This window comes from Macaca fascicularis, chromosome 12 (assembly GCF_037993035.2).
Source record: "Macaca fascicularis isolate 582-1 chromosome 12, T2T-MFA8v1.1".
NCBI classification, from domain to species: Eukaryota; Metazoa; Chordata; class Mammalia; order Primates; family Cercopithecidae; genus Macaca; species Macaca fascicularis.
The window spans coordinates 122,744,815-122,765,233 of NC_088386.1; the positions used below are offsets into that span (position 1 = coordinate 122,744,815).

The 20,419-nt window shown below is 46.7% G+C and overlaps 2 protein-coding genes across 3 annotated transcripts in view; one reads left to right on the top strand and one right to left on the bottom strand.

Annotated features, from left to right (window-relative positions):
• Positions 1-4,300, bottom strand: part of IRS1 (insulin receptor substrate 1) — a 62,655-nt gene extending 58,355 nt beyond the window's left edge. For both annotated transcript variants that reach the window (XM_005574453.5, XM_074010342.1), the window contains exon 1: positions 87-4,300. In XM_005574453.5, the coding sequence (XP_005574510.3) occupies positions 108-3,863 (3,756 nt within the window). In that variant the 5' untranslated portion in view covers positions 3,864-4,300 and the 3' untranslated portion in view covers positions 87-107. The remainder of the gene's footprint in view (positions 1-86) is intronic.
• Positions 3,862-16,674, top strand: LOC141408130 (uncharacterized). The gene is made up of 5 exons (XM_074008567.1): positions 3,862-4,072; positions 4,149-5,336; positions 12,692-12,835; positions 14,139-14,299; positions 16,450-16,674. The coding sequence occupies exons 1-2, from the start codon at positions 3,862-3,864 to the stop codon at positions 5,048-5,050; spliced, it is 1,113 nt and encodes a 370-aa protein (XP_073864668.1). The 3' UTR covers positions 5,051-5,336; positions 12,692-12,835; positions 14,139-14,299; positions 16,450-16,674.
• Positions 16,675-20,419: the final 3,745 nt, after the last annotated feature.

Below are 20,419 nucleotides of genomic sequence, written 5' to 3' on the forward strand. Positions count from 1 at the left end.
ACAGGAAGGGGCAGAGGCGAAGAACAGAATTGAAGCACAAGGTTAAAAACAGTTTTGTCTTCTGACTTTGTCACCATGAAACGCACCTGCTGTGATGTCCAGTTGAGCTACTGAAGGTCCTCTGGCTGCTTCTGGAAACTGATGCTGGCATAGGCGCTTAAATCCTCACTTGAGCGGCGGCGGGTGGAGCTGCTCTCACTGCTACCCAGGGGTTGATGAGGGGGTGGGGGTGGGGGAGGCTGCGGTTGAGGGCTGCACTCCTGAGGGCGCTGTTTGAAGTCCTTGACCAAATCCAGATCTATGTAGTTAAGACCATTCTCCAAACCCCCAGCAGCCCCACACAGTTGGGCTGGCTCCTTGGGGGCTCCCCCAAGTTCCCCAGGCCTCAGCCACACATTCTCAAAGGAAGCAGAGCTGTGACGTTTCACATCCTCGCTGCTGCTGCTGCTACCGCCACCACCCCCTATTGCTGCCCCGGCTCCAAAGGGCACTGTGTTGCCCACCCGGGTGGCACTGGGTGTTGAGGAGAAGGTCTCGGAGCTATGCCTCCTCCGGCACCCTTGTGGGTCTGCACGGATCACTTTGGCACTCTGGTTGCGGTTAGGACTGAGGTTCACCCGGGTGAAGGCGCTCATGCCCCCAGGTCCTTGTGGGCCCCCCAGCAGGGATGAGTGGGCAGCCAGCTCTGCTGCCCCTTGAGGCCCAGTGGGGGAAGCAGAGGCTGCTGAGGATGAGGAGGCAGCAGCCATGGTGGCCCTGGGCAGGCTCACCTCCTCTGCAGCAATGCCTGTCCGCATGTCAGCATAGCTTACAGGGGCAATTGGCGAGGTGTCCACATAGCTCTGGCGGGGACAACTCATCTGCATGGTCATATAGTCACCCCGGCTGCTGGGCACTGCCCGGGTAGGCCTGCAAATGCTAGCAGCCCCGGGAGGTGCGGGGCCCAGTCTGCCCATCTCGACCCCAGTGCTCTCCTGCCAGGCTGCCCTCCGGCCCGGCCCCAGGTCCATCTTCATGTACTCCTCAGTGCCAGTCTCTTCCTCTCTGGGAGCTGGCTGGAGCTGGGATGGACACCTGACAGAAGGTGAGCTACGGGAAGCCACCGGGCCAGACAAGTAGCCAGGCTGATCACTCCCAAATTCAATATTCACATATTCCCCTGGGCTCTTGGGCTCCGGAGGGTGCAGCAGGGGCTGCTGTTGCTGCTGTTGCTGCTGCTGCTGCTGCTGCTGCTGCTGCTGCTCTCGGGCCCGAGGTAAGGTGCTGGCCTTGGGATCCCCCAGGGACAGCCTCGTAGGCCGGGCCAGGCGGCTATTGGTCTGAGCAGCTGTGTCCACCTTTCGAGGCAGATGGGGCTGCAGAACCTGATGGTGGGGATGTGGAAGGCTGGGCTCCAGCCTAGCCCCACAGTATCCCCCACCCAGGCTGTCGCTGCTGGTGGAGGAGGAAGAATCATCCGCTGTTGCAGCATAGAGAAGGCGACCAGAGCTAGCAGAAAGGCGGAGGTGCTGATGCCGGGCACCCTCCTCCGGCTCCCCGGGGCGCTGGGTGTGCTTAAAGGATCTTGGCAATGAGTAGTACGAGAGGACTGGCTTGTGCTGGGGGTCCTCAGGGCCATAGTAGCAGTCAGAGGGGCTGCTGGTGTTGGAGTCCCCCACTGGTGACATGTTCATGTAGTCACCTGTGCAAGGTAAGAGCTTGCCACCGCTGCTCTCCACTGGGGGTTTGGGGTGAGGCAAGACATGAGAGTGGTGGCCCCCTACCCCGTTTGTCCACAGCTTTCCATAGCTGCTCCCAGAAGGGACGGCACTGCTGCTGCTGCTGCTGGGGCCACCTCCAATGTCAGGAGAGCAGCCACCGCTGGGGGACATCATCATGTAGCCATTGGGGTCCACTCTCTGGGGATGGCGTCTGATGGGATTGATGATCTGCTGTGGGGCAGACACACTCTTGGGGCTCATGGGCATATAGTCTCCACTGCCCTTTCGGCTGCTGGGCACTGGGGCCACCCCTGGGGACATGGGCATGTAGCCATCATCAGTGTGGAGGGTAGAGCTGTCTGGGCGGTGGTGTCCCCCCCGACGCTCCAAGGGGTGCATTTCCAGACCCTCCTCTGGGTAGGAGTGGGTGGGCACGAAGGCAGAGTGCCTGTGTCCCGGCAGTCGGCCTCCACTGCCACCTCCTGGTGGGTAGGCAGGCATCATCTCTGTATACTCCTCAATGGAAGCCACTGAGGACTGGGACGGGGTCTTCTGGTGGGTAATGGTAGGGGATGTGCCTGCAGAGTGAGTTCTCTTTCGGAAGCGATTATCCAGATCCGCAGCACTGGATGCTTCATCCCCAGCCAAGGCTGGACTCGTGCCCAAGCCTGTTCCTGGGGTGTAGCGGTGGCCATTGCCACCCCGAGACAAAATGTAGTGACCGTTGGGGGCGGTCAGGGTGGAGGGCCCCTTGCCGCCCATGCAGATATAGTTGCTTAGCTCCTCCTCACCGCGGGCTGGTGGGGTGTGGCCCAGGGAATCCGGAGTGACACTGCGGAAGGAACTCCGGAAATCGCAGGGACTGGAGCCATACTCATCTGAGGAGATGAAACCGCCATCGCTGGGAGAACCAGACACCGAAGCACTAGATCGCCGTGGGAAGAGACAATCCGAGGTGGAGCCATGGCCGCTGGTGCTGCTGGACGACAGACTGACGGGGCTGGTGGCCGAAGGCGAGCAGCGGGAAGCTGGCATGGGGATGGAGCGGCTGTGGTTGAGCGGGGGGTGCAGCCGGGCGCTGCCCCGATGCCGGTGGGCGTGGGTTCTGTTGGTGCTCGGACTCACAGGGCTGCCATCCACCGAGGCTGGGCGGGACATGGTGCCTTCGCCGTCACTGGAGGCGCGGACGCGGAAGGAGCCTGGTTTCCCGCCCACCATGCTGGCCGGGGAGGTGGCAGTGATGCTCTCAGTGCGAGATCGTCGGGTCAGCCCCACCTGGCTGGGCGGGGGGTTGTTGAGATGGTGCCGGCGCAGGGGGACGCTGATGGGGTTGGAGCAGTTGGACGAGGACTGACTCTTGCTGCGAGGGCGGAACTCATCGCTCATAGCCCGCATGGCCTCCAGGATGGTCTCGTGCATGTTCTGGGCCACCACGGAGTCATCCACCTGCATCCAGAACTCCCCGGGCCCCGTCACGGCAGAACGGCCCACCTCGATGAAGAAGAAGTTCTCCGAGTGGCCGCAGCGCCTGATGTTCATCAGCTGCAGCACCACGGCGGCTGCCTCCGAGTTCAGCTTCACGAAGCTGATGGTCTTGCTGGTCAGACAGAGGCGGTAGATACCAATCAGGTTCTTTGTCTGACCCAGGCCCTTGGGCTTCAGGATCACCTGCCAGACCTCTTTGAACGCGGGACCTGGGGGCACGTCACCGTAGCTCAAGTCCTCCCCAGCCTCACCAACGCCGGAGCTGCCACTGCAGCTGCCCCCGCCACCTCCCGCCCCGAGGGCCGCAGCTCCGTCGTGGTGGCCCTTGGCACGGTTGTGCAGCTGTAGGAGAGCCTGGTACCAGCTGTCTTGCTCCGCCTCGCTGTCCGCCGCGATGGCAAAGTGCTCGTCCCGGGTGTAGAGAGCCACCAGGTGCTTGTTCTTGGAGTCAGCCCGCTTGTTGATGTTGAAGCAGCTCTCAAGGGGGATCGAGCGTTTGGGGGCGCTCGACTTGTGCCGCCACTTCTTCTCGTTCTCGTAGTACTCGAGGCGCGCCGGGCCCCCAGCCTCGCTGGCCGCGCGCAGTACGAAGAAGCGTTTGTGCATGCTCTTGGGTTTGCGCAGGTAGCCCACCTTGCGCACGTCCGAGAAGCCATCGCTCTCCGGAGGGCTCGCCATGCTGCTGCCGCCGCCACCGCCACTGAGCAGAGGGAGGCGCCGAAAAACAACCGGGTGGGGGGCGGAGGCTCCTCGCTGCGGCCCCGCACATGCAAACAGGGCTGGAGGCAGCAGAAACCCCAACTCCGAAATCCACGCCGCCCCCCGCGCCAGGGAGGGGCTGCTGAAGGAGGACGCAGCTGCTGAGCCAAGGAGAGAGCCCGACCGGAGTTTTCGGGCGCTTCACGCCCGGCGGGGAGGCAGTGCGTCCGGGGTGAGGACAGCCCCGATCCTCCGAGAGCCAAGTCTCCTCTCAGTCGCCACCGCCACCAGGAAGGAGCGAAGATGCATCTCTCGTCGCCCCAGCTGGAGTCCGGCGCGGGGAGGCGACAGTCGGGGGTCCCTGCGGTGCCCCTCCAGGAGCGCGCGCGCGCGCCTTCCCTCCTGAGTTCCCCTCTGGAAGTAGCGATTCCCGAGGCAAATTAAATATCCTTGGGCAGGGGGAGGCGGGTTGCCAAGTCCCAACGTTGCACGGGGTTCTCCCTCCTCCTTCGCCTCCTCCCACCCCCCAACCGTCCCAGCCGCCACCAGCCGCCCAAATACCAGCTCAATCGCAGAGACCGCGGCGCTGCGGCTGTTGCTGCTGCTGCTGCTGCTGCCGCCGCCCGCGGGCGCGTCCTCTGCAGCCCCCATTCGGGCCCATCTCGGCGGGCGGAGAAAGTGGCTTTTCCATGCGAAACGCTACCGGGCAGCCAGTGCAGCTGGGGACCGACCGGAGGGACAGGCTCATCCCTGCCCCTCGCTCCAGTCGGCAGGGGAGGAGGGGAGGGGACAAGGGCGAGAGGCGATGGGGGAGGTTTGTGAAGGGTTCGGGGAAGACGCCTGTTCCTAGGGAGGCGCTGCCGCTGCAGTTACTTCCCCCCTCCTCCCTCCTCCTCCTCCTCCTCGGAGAGTTGCCGAGAGCCCCAACCAAAACAAGCGGCGGCGTCTGGCTCTGCGCGCGGGCCCCCTCCGACCGCGCCGCCGTCTCACTCGGAGGAGAAAAACACGTGACGGAGCCTCCGCGCTCGGCAGCCGGGCAGCCGCCGCCGCCGGGAGGCTCCCGCCCGGGTCTCTACATTCCGGGCCGAGCCCGCCCCGCGCCCGCCCCTCTCCGCCCCCCGGCCGTACTGCAGCGGCGCCCGCGCCGAGCCCCGGCGCAGCGCTAGGACAGCGCCCCTGCGCGGCCGCCAGCCCAGGCGCAGCGCCTCCCTCACCGCGCGCCACCCAGGGCGCCCCCGGCCCGCAGGAATCCCCGCGGTGGGCGCGGGCGGGGGTGTTTGGGTGGCTACCCGAACGCACGAGGGGAGTCTGGGAAAACGGGAGGGGGCGAGCTCGAGAAGACGCAGGAGTGAGGGTGGGGGGCGACGGGGGGGGCACTGCGGCTACAGAGCCCCGAGTGGGAGACCGGGGGAAGGCGGGGGCGCGGGAGCTGGGCTGCCTCTTACCTAGCAGGTAAGACTTAACCACGGGAGGGAGGTTTCTAGTCAAGGCTTTTTCTCCCAGGAAATTTAAAAGCTACATTTCGGCTTCAGGGCGATAGGCCATGGTGAGGGATCTGTATTTTTGTAAGGTTTTCTAAAGGACTTCTGGGCCAGCCCTCCACCTTGGGATCCCCAGATTTGCTGCCGTGAGGTACCTGGAAGGCACAGAGGGACGCCGAAGGGCAGTGACTCGGAGCAGTTATGGTCACTGCAAAAGGAGAACAGGGATCCCCAGGAAGTGTCTCACATCCGGCGCTGTGGGATTAGCTGCTGATCAATTAGGGAGAAAATGTAAATATCACCGTTTCTCCTGCTCCCCTTGCCCATCCGAGTGAGGGGGGATTCACACATAAGGCTGAGGGCATGGGGGAGGGGAAATGAGAGGTCCCTTATCATATTCCGAAGTCTATCCGTGACTTTAAAAAGCTGTTAGGGACCTTCAGAGGGTTCATAAGGCCAAAACCCTACTGTGCAAATATTGGCTGAAATGTTTTTTTCACACACAGCTCCCACACCCATTGAACCACCCTATAAATTTTTAACCTTGACCACAAGGATAATAGGGAGAAAACAAGGATGGTGCCAGCTCAACTGTACAGGAAAATGGGTACTTCATGAATGGACCAGATCAGCAGCCTGGGTCTCCTTGAAGCGCCCCTTTCAGGGTCACCTTGCGGTATCAGTCTCCCCACAAGCAAATGTTCCCCAAAGTTTTTTTATTTTTTAAGCTGACCTATAAACAAGCAGTTTGTCCCTGCTTGCTCGCCTGGCACTAAGGACCCACACAGATGTCACTCGGTTTAATGCTGTCTCATTTTGATGCCCGGCCCGTTTGGGGTTGCCGCCCATTTACTACTACGAGACCCTCCTCGGCCTGGGGCTTCCAAGCACTGCGGGATGTTGGCGGGGCACTCTGCAGTCCAGGCGCTGGGCATGCTCAGTGGCCCGGACCCTCCGGGCCGCGGGGGAGCGCGCCTCGGCCCAATGCGGGCTGAGGGGCGGGGCGAGTTTCCCTGGGCGGCCTGCTGATTGGTGGGATGGCCTGTTTTTCAAGCCTTGCACTGCAGAGGGAAGGTGGGGGAGAAGGGTTGAGGGTACCAAGGTAGGTTGCAAAGCGTAGTAAAAAAAGAAAAAGAAAAAGAAGAAGATGATGATGATGAAGGAGAAAAAGAACCATGAGCGCCATTCAGAGGCGTGCGATACGTAAATTAGGGGGATTGGGCATCTGCAGAGGGGCTCCTCCCTACCCAAGCCTGGGAGCCTCCCGTTTCTCCTCTCTCCTTCCTGTTCCCGGTCGTTCTGCAGCCTCATCTAAACCTGGTTAATCTATAATTTGAGTACACATGTTGAATTGAAAGCCCTCCCTCCTTTTCCTCTGACAGCTTGGTGATGTGGGCACACGTGCCCACTATAGCAAGGCTATTAATAGCAGATATTTGGAAATGGAAGCGAGGCGGCACTCACAGTGACCGAAATTCTGGGGGTATAGAGTGCCTTATGGAGGGTGGGGCAGGGAGGTGAAGAATAGAGACGCCTGAAGTTGGTGGAAAAGTGTAACTGTGTGCCTGGTTTTACCCTAGACAAGAAAAAAGAGAGATGATAAAAGGGTTGTTTACTAGTAAAAATGTAATCCAGATAAGGCCAAAGGGCTTTTTACAGGTTTGATGTTTAGCGCTGCGATGGGGGTAGTGGAGTATTTAACGTTTTGTAAGACAACAAATCAAATCCATACACATTTACTTTTCAAATGGCCCGGTCCCTACCTTCATCCCTCCAACCTCCCCCCTTCCCCACCAAAAAAAAGCTAAATAAAGGTACTGTACCTCTATGGGGGGAAAAATACTCTTTTCTAGAAGGAGGGGAGGGTTGGAAAATTTATTTGCATGTATTTTACAATTATCTTCATAGGAAGGATTTTGATCATAAAAAGCTAATTATGATAATAAACCGTTTTAAAAATATATCTCTCAGTGTTAAAGCATTTCTGCTTTAAAAAACACAATTTCAGTTGCTAAATATTCGATAAAATTATGAAATAAACCGCACTGCTGTGACAAATTATGTTCAGACCCATGGGTTTCCTATGGAAGATAGTCACTGATCATAGGATATTAGTGACATTTTTCTACTTGCTGATGTTTTACTACCAATTTAAAGGTGGTTAACATTTGTTATAATTATACTACAGTAAATTCAATTGTTCTCTACATTTTTTTAAATTAATGGGCTAACTGGAAATGCATTTACATTTGGTTCATGTAATATGTAGAATAGAAAAAGACGCGTTTATGGGAACTCACTGAAGTAATGCTGAGCAGGTATGAATATTATTCTGTCACCTAAGCTAAATTAGTCTTTTGGTGTATTGTAATGAAATACACTGTATGGAAAATTTACTCCTCACTGAAAATTCACGGAACAGAAGAACAAGCTGTTACCAAAATCTGTTGCTCGATGCTGCCATCTATAGGAGAGTTAGAGCCGATTTGCGTAATACGCTAAGGTGCATTTTAAAAGAGGGCTAAAATAGTGATTCATCACAACATTGCAACAGCTATGTTGATGTCACTAATACAATACTAATTAAAGGAGTTAAGAGTTTACATGCTATGGATGCACTTTGGGGCAATACCTCTACAACTAGCTTTAAAATTGAATTATTGGTTTATGTATGATACTACCAGGAAAATAATGCAAAATTTATAGATTATTACATATATCTGTAAAGGGCTTGAGTTGGGTAGATGTAAAACTAAACATTTCAAAATTATAAAACACTGCTTGTATCAAAACATATGTTTTCCTTAAGATGTATGGGTCATAACTGGAAGAGCTGTTTAAATACCGGCATCTCTTAGAATTAATTTTGGCAATTTAGAACAGGGCTTGAAGGACAACTGAATGTGGATTTTCTCACTTTAAGATGTATTTTTATTTTAAGATGGCTCAATAGTAACAAGCACTTGAATGCCTACTCTGCAAGGCAATATGAAATACATAAAAAGACAGCTTCTTACAGCTTTGATGGAGTAATAAAAGAGTACAAAATAATAATTGGTGACTAAAATGTGTGTGTGTATGAGAGAGAGAGAGAGAGAGATGTCGAATAACAAACAATTGGTATTTACTTTCATGATGGAAGAAATAACTAACTAAATTTTTACAGAAGAGAGGAGCCTTAAGCTTGAACTTGAAATGGGCTATAACTCAGATACTTGGCACTTTTTATCCCACTCAAGTATTTTGGAACACCTACTTGCGTTAGGCACTAGGCTGGACACTGAGGATTTAGATATCAAAGACATGCTGCCCACAGGAAACTTACATTGAAAATGGCAGATGAACACAAGCACAGAGCACTATGCTGTCTTTTGTGGAAAAAATAGGCACAGGGCAAATGAGATCACGTAACAACAAATTGCCTTCTGACATAAACATTATTAGTCACAGACAGTACAATTTGGGAGTCTGAAAGGTGCCTCTTCCCTTAAAAACTTTGTTTTCTCATGTAATTAAAATCTTTCATCTGTTTTATTTAAAAAATATAAAATAGGCCAATTGAAAGTGAGCTGAAAAGTCACACTTGGCTTGTAAATCGGCTAGATCAGGGTTTCTCAAACCCTAGGATCTTGTTAAAATGCAGGGTCTGGTTAAATGCAGAAGGTCAAGGGCAGGCTGAAGCATTGCATTTTTAACATACTCTAGGTGGTGCTGATTCTGCTGGGTAAGTAGCATAGTTCTAACGACTGATGCTTAATTGAAAGACACAATAATTTGGTGCTGTGATATGCAACCAAGGCACTCATACTTTAGTATTATATACATGTATAAAGAGAACAATAGCAAGAAAAATTCTACTTAACTGAGGCATCATTGTGTTTGGGCTTCTCTCTTTTCAGTAACAGGCATCAAATCTTTCTGGTAAGCATGAAGAGTTATTATCAAACAGTTGTGTTAGTGTTTTCCAAGGTGTAATTAAAAATGGAGATTTCTTACCTCATCCCAGTCCTACTGAACCAAAATTTCTTAGCGATATATGGGCCCCCCTGCATTCACAGTTTAAGCAGCATTACAAGAGATTATTATTTACATTAAAATTTAAGAATCATTGGCTTAAATACAAAAAAAATTGTAATTATATACTTCCAGAATTGGCAAATGCACAGCCTTAACCAGTCAACAAAGATCTTCACCTGTGAACTGTTTACTACAACTGGGTAGAGCAGGCAATGACCCAAACCTGCATGAATCTCCCAATATGAATTGATTTTCCTTTGAAGAAAATCAATTACTGGCAATCAGCTAGTGAGAATCCAGTTCTGCTCTCATCTTGATTTCATCCCTCATCTATTCTAGAGAACTGAGGGGAAATAAATGCACCAAGAACTAACATGGGATTTCGGAAAGACAGTAATGCCCTCAACAGATGATTTCAAAACATTTGCTGTTTGGGGAGCAAATAAAGGATGAAATAAACAGATGGATGGGGTTGGAGGAAAGGAGGGAGGTGAAAACTCCATGCCACTGTTTAATTCTTTCACTTCAGAAATTCTAGTGATTAATTGGTGATTTTGGGGGCGGTGGGGAGAATCCATAAGTGATATTTGTCTAAAAAACTTGGTCCTGGTCCAGGCATAGTAGCTCATGCTTGTCATCCCAGCAATTTGGGAGGCAGAGGCAGAAAGAACCTTGAGTCCAGGAGTTCAAGGTTGCTGTGAGCTATGATCATGCCACTGCACTCTAGCCTGGTTGACAGAGTGAGACTTTGTCTCTAAATATGAATAAAAAGACGACTAGCTTTTCCTTTTTTAATTTTCTTGATTTCCTTAACTAGTATATTCTCATTTTCTTTTACAGTCTTGTTTGATAAGAATCAGGGGTCTGCCAGTCAATTTGTTATCTTAGACAATGCCAGTAGTGTTTTTGGTCATTTAATCCAGAGAAAGAACCTCCAGCTCGCTTGCTTGCTTTCTCTCTCTCTCTCTCTCTCTCTCTCTCTCTCTCTCTCTCTCTCTTTCTTTCTTTCGGCAGAGTCTCACGTCTCACTCTGTTACCCAGGCTGGGGTTCAGTGGCGCGATCTCAGCTCACTGCAACCTCCGCCTCCCAGGTTGAGGCAATTCTCCTGCCTCAGTCTCCTGAGTAGCTGGGATTACAGGCATGCGCCACCACACCCAGCTAAATTTTGTATGTTTAGTAGATACGCGGTTTCACCATGTTGGCCTGGCTAGTCTTGAACTCCTGACCTCAGGCAACCCACCCGTCTCGGCCTCCCAAAGTGCTGGGATTACAGGTGCGAGCCACGATGCCCAGCCACTGTTTCTTATATTTGAAGAGCCAAGTGTTATATCTAGAGAAGCACATGCTTAGAAAGATTTGCAGACTTTATAACACCTTTTGCTGGTTTTGCCCCCTTCTTTATCTTAAATTTGTCTTTTTGGTGCAGTGCCCTCTAAACTTTCTAAATTTAAATTTATATTTAAAGTCTAAAATTTGATAGCCCAAAAATGTCTTCACAGTAATCCCTCAACTTCATTTGTTTATTTTTTAATGTGAATTTCAGTAATGAAGAATGTCTCGTGCCTTCTATTCAGTGGGCAGGATCTAGAGGTAGAGCTAGTTGGTTTTACTGTGGTCATACTAACAAAGAATTGCTGGGTCACCATGGCCCCCTCATTCTTCTCACATCCCCTCCTCAATTGCAAGGCGAATAATCATCTCTTTTTCTCAGTAATGATGGATGTCCCATGCTCTCTATTCACTTGGCAGGGTCTGGTGGTAGAACTAGTTGGTTTCACTAACAAAGAATTGCTGGGTCACCATGTTCCTTTCATTCTTCCCACATCCTCTCCTTAACTGCAAGGTTAAGGACCATCTCTCTCTTTCTCCTCTGCCCCCTCCTCCTCCTCCTCCTCCTCCCCCTCCTCCTCCTCCTTCTTCTTTTTACTGGGTCTCATCAGTCCAAGGTTCTTCATTTTAAGAAAGGAAAAAAAAAAAACTAACTAGAAGCTTAAGGACATTAGCTTTGTGTGGATTGGGAAGATACAAGTTAATTTGAACTTAAGAGATTTGTAATTACATCACTACCTGTGGTGTTGTCTGGTCTGACTCTACAAGTGGGCAGAGGGTTACCTATATCAGAATCGCCTGTGGAATTGTTCAGATCAAAGCTTCCTGCATCCCACCTCTGACGCTTCTAAATCAGATCCTCTGTAGGTCAATGTGTGACCTACATGTGTGTGACCATTTCCCATTCCACCTCCATGAGTTTTATGTATGCTAAGATTTGAAACCCACTGATTGGCCTATCTCTAAAATCCTAGATTACAAATGAAGATATTAGGAAATGTATGCAATATTGACCTCCAGCAACTGTCACAACTTTGGTCAATAGTTTTTCTGAAATATTTTACTGCAGTGACTTTAAAACTTTTGACCATGACCTGCAGTAAAGATACATTTAGAAACACATTGTACATCAGTGCATACACACACAGTCAGACTCACTCATGACTAAATACAACTTAGCCTTACTACCTGCAATGCACTCAGATCTTTTTACCCTTTCTTTTTCTCTCTCTTTCTCTCAATCTCACACTTTCTCTTTTTCTTTTAATGCTTTCTAAGACCCACTAAATTCATTTCCCAGCACACTAAGGTGTCATGACCTACGGTTTGAAAACACCAACTTTCTATCTGAATATTTCTGAATTCAAAAACAACAGAACAATGATCATCTCTAGATCCTTGGCTGCACCACCCATAGAACACCTAAGGAGGAAATTCACAATGCTTCCAATGGATTCAAGTTTACTTAACATTATTTTTGGTAGTAACCAAGAATGTTTTTTTACTGCTTTTTTTCTTAAGTGGTTGGGCACCAGTCTGTTCCTTTTAAGCAATAGGATCTGATGCACTTACAGTTTTCATACAGTGGAAATCTAAAGACAGGCAAAAGGCAAATTAAGAACATTGAATGTGATTGAGTTACTGTTTTTAAAAATAGACATGTATCCTCACTTCCTAATATTATTTTCATTGTAATAATTGAGCTAATGTTGTTTGCTATATAAAGTATTGGAGGAAAAGAAGTTAGAGATTATAAATATATTTAAAATATATTCTTGTAAATTTGTATTTTATATTTGCATCAGTTTTGGACTGGGGTTAAAGGAGAAAATAGCTGTTTTATAAAGAAGACAAATTTTCAAAAAATGCTTACTAGGAATTTAAATTATTAGTTTTATTAATAACATTAGTTTCATAAAAACTAGATAAAATGTTCCTATTTTGTATTTCTTAATTTACCAAATATCTTTGATTCCTAGGAAATTAAAATTTTAAGGGCTAATTCCCCTTAATTCATTCAACAAATATTTACTATGATGAAGAAATGTTCCATGCAGAGGAAATGGCCAATGCAAAGAGCTCCTGACTGGAGGGCATGTGGCACATTCTAGGAGAGTGAGGAGGTAAGTGCAGTAGGAGCAGAGTGAGGAAGGGGAGAATAGGAGGAAGCACGCTTAGTGAGATAACAGTGGACACAATCATAAGGGATCATGTAGGCCTTTGTAAGGACTTTGGTTTTTACTCTGTGAGTGGAAACCACCGGAGGGTGTATAATAGAGCAGTAATGTAATTTGACATATTTTAAAGACACTCTGGGCCCGGCTCCATGGCTCAGGCCTGTAATCCCAGCACTTTGGGAAGCCGAGGCAGGCATGGTGGCAGGCACCTGTAGTCCCAGCTACTCCGGGGGTCTGAGTCAGTAGAATCGCATGAACCAGACAGGCAGAAATTGCAGTGAGCTGAGATCGCGCCACTGCACTCTAGCCTGGGTAACAGCGAGACTCCGTCAAAAAAAAAAAAAAAAAAAAAAGACACTCTGGAAGCTCTGTTGGAATAGACTGTTGGGAGGAGGACAGGGATAATGGCAGAAGCAGACCTCATAAAAGGCTACTGCAGAAATATGGTCAAGAGATTATGGTCATTAGTAAAGATGGTGAGAAGTAATAAAGTTCTGAATATATTTTGAGGGCAGCATCAGCAGGATTTGCAGGTGGTTTGGATGTGACATGGAAGAAAAAGAGTGTAGAATGACTCCAAGATGTTTTTTACTTGTACAACTGAAAAGATAAAATCCCCATCAACTGAGACAGTGTATCAGTTTTCTATGGCTGGGTTAAGAAACTGCTCTAAAGAAATAATTATGAGGTCGGGCGTGGTGGCTCATGCCTGTAATCCCAGCACTTTGGGAGGCCGAGGCGGGCGGATCACAAGGTCAGGAGATCGAGACCATCCCAGCTAACACGGTGAAACCCCGTCTCTACTAAAAATACCAAAAAAATTAGCCGGGTGAGGCGGCGGGCGCCTGTAGTCCCAGCTACTCGGGAGGCTGAGGCAGGAGAATGGCGTGAACCCGGGAGGCGGAGCTTGCAGTGAGGCGAGACTGCGCCACTGCACTCCAGCCTGGGTGACGGAGTGAGACTCCGTCTCAAAAAAAAAAAGAAATAATTATGAAACATCAACTCTTTTATTATACTCTAGGATTCTATGGGCCGGGAATTCAGACAGGGCACTGTGTGGATGGCTTGTCTGTGTGCCGGTTGGGATGGCTCAGATGATTGTGGAACTATTTGACCTGAAAGGCAGGAGCCTGGAATCATTTGAAACATTGTTCACTAATGTATTTGGCACCTGGGTTAGAATGACTGAAGGCTACATCAACTAGAGTACTTACATCTGGTCTCTCCATGTGACTTGGACTTTTCACAGAGTGGAGGCTGGATTTCAAAGGTGAGCGTCTGAAGAGAGACCATCTCAAGAGTTAACATGCCAAGAGGGAGCTTCTAGAGAGGAGGTGTTCCAAGAGAATCAGAGAGAAGTTGTGTAGCCTTTTGTGATCTTATCTCAGAAGTCAGAGCTTCATTTCTACTGTATGTATCCTCTTGATCAAAGTAGACATGAGCCCACCCAGATAAAAGGGCAAGAAACCTAGACCACAGTTCTTGATGGAAGTAGTGTCAAAAACAAACAAACAAACAAACAACAACAAAAAAAAACACTTGTAGTCATTGTTTTAAACTACCACAGATTGAAAGACTGTGACTGAACAGGAATGGGGAAGATGGGGGAAGATCAGGAGTTTGATTCTAGACATGTTGAGTTTCAGGTGCTTATTGATCCTCCAAGTGGAGATATCAAGTAGGCATTTGTATACATGAGACTAGAGTTGAAAAGATGAGTCTGGGCTCAAAGTATAAATGTAAAGGTTGTCAGCCTATGAGTGGGATTTAAAGCCCATAATACTGGATAAAATCATCAAGAGAGAAAGTAGATAGAGAAAAGAATAGGACAAAGATGCCAGCAAGGGAGACAGAAGAACAACCGTAAAGTTGCTCTCTTTTAGGCAAAAGGAAGACACTGTATCAGGAAAAAGAGAGTGAACAACTGAGTCAATTGCTGCTGCTGATCAAGTCAGAAGAAGACTTGGAATTGACATAAGATCTAGCATCATGTTTGTGTTATGTGTAAGATATTAACATTGATCGCAGATGCACACAATGTTTATGATCTGACTGAATTCTTTAGTAGAATCACAAAAGTTCAACATACTCAGATGTGTACAGTAGGTTAGTAGAGTTTGTAGGAATAATTATGGCAACGTACTTCATATTTCCTAAATAACTTTAACTTGAAAAATTCCTGTGAGGATAGAGATACTAAAGTACAGTGGATGCTATATTTAGTCTCACTATGCAATTTAGTCTTCTTGTCTCTAAGATTGGACTTCTAAACATTCTTAAGATTTTGAGAGAGGGAGAGAGAGATATTCATATTAATAGGAAAAATTACCAAGATATGTCCTAATTTTTAAACCAAATATTTTAAAATCTTTTAGACTAAAGTTTATATCTAGGAATATACTTCTGGATTTATTAGTCTTTACTGATTTAAAACTTACAAAATAACAAATAATAGCTTTCATCTTTTTAAAAATTATTTTAAAAGATTAATGTAAGGTAATTTAGTGCAAAAGACAAATACCAATACCAACACCTAGTTTTAAGTTGGAAAATGTGAAATAAAATCTTATGTAAAATACATAAATACCCAACAATATAATAATAATGTAACATAAAATCACCATGTCATTGGCAGGACACACAATTTACCAAGGTGTAAAAACCATAACATAACTCTTGGAATCTCTATAGAACTACAAAATATAGTTGATTCTTGAACAATGCAGGCATTAGGAGTGGCAACTCCACAAAGTTGAAAATCTGCATATAACTTTAGACTCTCCAAAAACTTAACTTCTAATAGCCTACCATTGACCAGAAACTTTACTGATAGTGCAGTTGATTAGCACATATTTTGTATCTGCATTTTATACTGTATTTTTAAAATAAAATAAACTAGAGAAAAGTGAATGTTGACTGGGCACGGTGGCTCATGCCTGTAATCCTAGCACTTTGGAAGGCCAAGGTGAATGGATCACCTGAGGTCAGGAGTTCGAGATCAGCCTGGCCAACATGACGAAACCCCGTCTCTACTAAAAATACAAAAATTAGCTGGGTGTGGTGGCAGGCGCCTATAATCTCAGGTACTTGTGAGGCTGAGGCAGGAGAATCGCTTGAACCCGGGGGGACGGAAGTTGCAGTGAGCCGAGATCACACCACTTCACTCCAGCCTGGGCAAAAGAGCAAGACTCCGTCTCACACACACACACACAAAAAGTGAATGTTAAGAGAATCATAAGGAAAAAAATATATTTACTACTCCTTAAGTGAAAGTGGAGCGTCCTAAAGATCTTCATCCTCATCATCCTCAGATTGAGTAGGCTGAGGAGGGGGGAGAAGAAGAGGGTTTGGTCTTGCTGTCTCAGTGGTGGCAGAGGCAGAAGAAAATCGTGGATAAATGGACCCATGCCATTCAAACCCCTGCTGTTCAAGGGCCAGCTGTATACTTAAACACATCCCTGGGAGTTGTAAAACTAATGTTACTGTTGTTTTCATTTTGCAGTTTTTCCATCATGATATAAAAGCAAAAGTAAAACTAATCTGTGTACAATTTATTATAGGTCAACTGAGAATGGCAGAGGACTCATCTCACCTTTGCCACATGGTGACTCGCCCCACTCCCCCAGGTGACCTTGCTTGTGCATGTGGATATTTGCTCAGATTAACGTTTTCCACAAAATTGCTTGCTCTCTTTCATTCTGTCCGTGGTTGGTTGTGGTTTATTTGTTGATAACTGAAAGTATTTAAAAATTGCCAAAATAAAAGCCATTTCTTTTCTCCCCGAATAGCCTCATTTTTTCTATTCCCTGTTTCCCCTCCTATTACATTTCGAGGGACTCTAAAACAGAGCTCAAGATGGTTCAGGACCACGGAGAGCGCAAGGAAGGGGAACTACCAAAGCATTTTAGTCATGCAGGTGGGGAAAGAGATGATCCTGAAATTGTTTTTATTTTTTTGAGAGGGTGTCTCGTTCTGTCACCCAGGCTGGAGTGCAGTAGCACCATCTCGGCTCACTGCAACCTCCGCCTCCCGGGTCCAAGCGATTCTCACGCTTCAGCCTCCTGAGTAGCTGCGATTATAGGTGTGCACCACCATGCCCAGCTAATTTTTTGTATTTTTAGTAGAGACAGGGTTTTGCCATGTTGGCCAGGCTGGTCTCGAATCCCTGACCTCCAGTGATCCACCTGCCTCAGTCTCCCAATGTGCTGGGATTACAGGCGTGAGCCACCACGCCCGGCCGATCCTGGAATTGTTGCTGGACAATTTTTATTTAAAAGACATTACTGTTTTAAAAGCAGTGCAAGAAAAGATAAGTCTCATCTCTTGATCAGAATCCTAGTTTTAAACCTATGAAAGAAATGCTTCCATTCTGAAATTTTAATAGACTTTTACAATTACTTTTATGTAATGTTTTGTTATTACTTTTCTAAGGGTTCTTGCACTGCTTTTAAAATGAGAAGATCAATAAAGTTAACTAAAGTATTAATATTTGCATCTTTAGAATCCTCAAAGCATAAACTGATTTTTAAAATAAAAATATTGCATCTAATCATGAAAAAAAAATAAAAATAAAAAATAAAAGACATTATTGTAAGGAGTAACAGTGAATTCTGGCTCCTTGAAATTTGAGGAGAATGACTTTTCTGGACATTTGGCCAGTGCTTTCTAAACTTCTCCACTGAATTCTATCTAATGAAAGATAAGAGGACCCTGAAAGTAGGAGTAGCCATAAGCCACCAGTGCCAAATGTCTTTTGAAGTTTGCATTTATTGATTGCTACCATTTATGTAAAGTTTTACAGTTTTGACAGTTATGGGGTGCACCAATTCACCACAGAAGAGAATTAAGTCATACAGAGACAGCAGGGTTTAGAATGGATGAGAAGAGGAGTGTGCAGGCTCCAGTCCCCAAAGTCTCCAGGACTGTCCCAGAACCTGCAGCTCATCTGTCAATTCTGTCAACTACCCAGGATCCTCTCAAGAATTATCCCCCAACATCCACCTTTTAAATTTCCTCGAGCTAGTTTCATTTGAGTTTTGTCACTTGCAACTGAATGAGTCCTACTAATGCAGGTAGATTCCATTGAGAAGGGGAATTCTAGGCTAGGAGTACAAGATTACAGGCAAGGAGACGGGAACATAGCTTGGGATTTCCTGGGGCAGTGAGAAAACTGACTTTGAAAAATGAAATGGTTTCTAAAAAGTTTATACAGCTTCTCTATATGGCAATGGGGTAGGAGTATAAATTATTTCAGCTTCTTCTGAGGGCAGTTGAACAAGAACTATAAAAATTTTGAATGCTGATAGCATTTGACCTAACAATTCCACCTCTAGAAGTAAATTCTACAGTAGTAATCATAAAAACGTATTCATTGAAATGTTATTTTCTCATAGAAAATGTCAAAACAACATGTGTCCATCAATAGAGAACTTGCTAAATGATTAATGCTACTTTTACATATTGAAATACTGCATAGCCGGCCAGGCGCGGTGGCTCAAGCCTGTAATCCCAGCACTTTGGGAGGCCGAGACGGGCGGATCACGAGGTCAGGAGATCGACCATCCTGGCTAACACGGTGAAACCCCGTCTCTACTAAAAAATACAAAAAACTAGCCGGGCGAGGTGGCGGGTGCCTGTAGTCCCAGCTACTCAGAAGGCTGAGGCAGGAGAATGGTGTGAACCTGGGAGGCAGAGCTTGCAGTGAGCCGAGATTGCGCCACTGCACTCCAGCCTGGGTGACAGAGCAAGAATCTGTCTCAAAAAAAAAAAAAAAAAAAAAAGAGAAATACTGCATAGCCGTGGAAGAGAATTTAGTAGATCTATATGTCCCATTATGGAACAATCCCCATGGGGGGAAAAAAGAATAAGGTACAGAAATGTATCATAGATGTTCTCTTTTTTCTTTTTTTTCTATTTTGGAAAGCACACATATGCTTTTATATACACAGGAAAAGTTCTAGAATGGCAAACAAGATATCTTTGCAATAGCTTTTTTCTGGGAGGGGACTCATTTAAAAAATTCTCCCATATTGCTTGTTTTGTTTTGTTAAACACATCCGTGTATTCTACTTGGGTTAAGCTGTAACTAAATGTGATTAAAATATAGAACAATAAAAACCTTAGAGGTGTATGCATAAATATCACTTGCTTAGGAATTTCTAGGTAGGTACTATTTTAAGCCCTCTACATATATTATCTCATTCAATCCTTGGAGCAACTCTAGGAGGGAGGAGTTCTCCTCAAATTGCAGATGAGGCTGATGAAGCTTAAAGGGTAATGATGCCATGAGTCCATCCTCTGGCTCCAAAGCCCTTGTGTTTAACTGTTCTCCCTTTTGCATATCTGTGCTAAAGTGAGTTTGCTATAATATCCATAAGGAAGAATTTCCATGTAAAAACTAGATTTCCTTGCAGGCAGTCTATTGGTGATATCCAATAAAGACTGAATAGTGGCTAGCAATACAAACCACACACACAAGAAAAACTTTTCCTTTTGTACCAGGTACTTAGATTAGGTGTAGTGATTTTCTTAAATTGACTGTCAAGGTAAACACCACCTCATATATTTCATCAGAGAGCAAGTATATAACAGTGGTTTCTCTCTCCAGCAGTGGGAGCCACGGAATCAGGACAATGCCACACAGTTGGGCTTTCATGTTAGATCACTCTTATAGTTTTGAGGGATGGAATTACAAGAAAGGAGATTGGAGGCAGATAGGCTATTGTCATGCAGATTTGTAGGGTGTCCATCCAGCATTCACTTTTACCATCTTTTGCCAGGGGTACTCTACACAATATCACCAGTCATTTAATAGAATGCCACTTAGATTAGGCTTAAGTCTGGACTGCCTTCCTTCACTCAGCTCTGCCACTTGACATCATTGTAAAAGCAGACAACTTAGTGCCTTTCATGCTTCAAGTATCAATACTATAGGAATAGTAATAGTTTCACATTGAATTATTGTGGAGTTTTAAACAGATGATACTTGTGCTATCAGTGCTCAGTAAATATCAGCTGTCCTCCTCCTTGTTGTTGTTGTTCTCAACCATGTATTTTAAATGGGATTAGTCACACCACTCCTCATGTCCCCCAGACTTTAATACCTGACTCCTTTGCACAACAAGGCTTAGCATATAGTGGTGGGGATTACAAAATCGTTACAGAAATTTCATATGTAAAGAAGGGGCAAGAGTTGGCCAGTTTGACTCTTCCTTAACCTATTTTATTTTTCTTAAATATTACAATATCACCAGATATACTTTGTTTATTTGTTCTCTCAGAGTATGTAATGTGTCTGATTTGTTGCCTGCTGTCTTTGGGACAGTGATAAATATGAGTTCAATAAAGGGGGTGAAGAAAGCAGTCCATGAGTGGGACTGTATGAACAATGGAGAAAAGTCATGAAGGAAAGATGGCGTTCCATGCGAAATGGAGTAAAGTGAACATGATGTCTTGTCTATAAGAGGGATCACGCATTTGAAGCATTCAGCATCCTGTAACCATCACAAAAGTCATTCCAAGAAGAGAGTT

Bases quoted from the DNA above. Each gene is read 5' to 3' on its own strand.
- LOC141408130 (XM_074008567.1), top strand. From the start codon at position 3,862: ATGCTGCTGCCGCCGCCACCGCCACTGAGCAGAGGGAGGCGCCGAAAA. The intron at 4,073-4,148 runs GTTTTCGGGCGC...CCGAGAGCCAAG, and splicing joins AAGGAGAGAGCCCGACCGGA to TCTCCTCTCAGTCGCCACCG.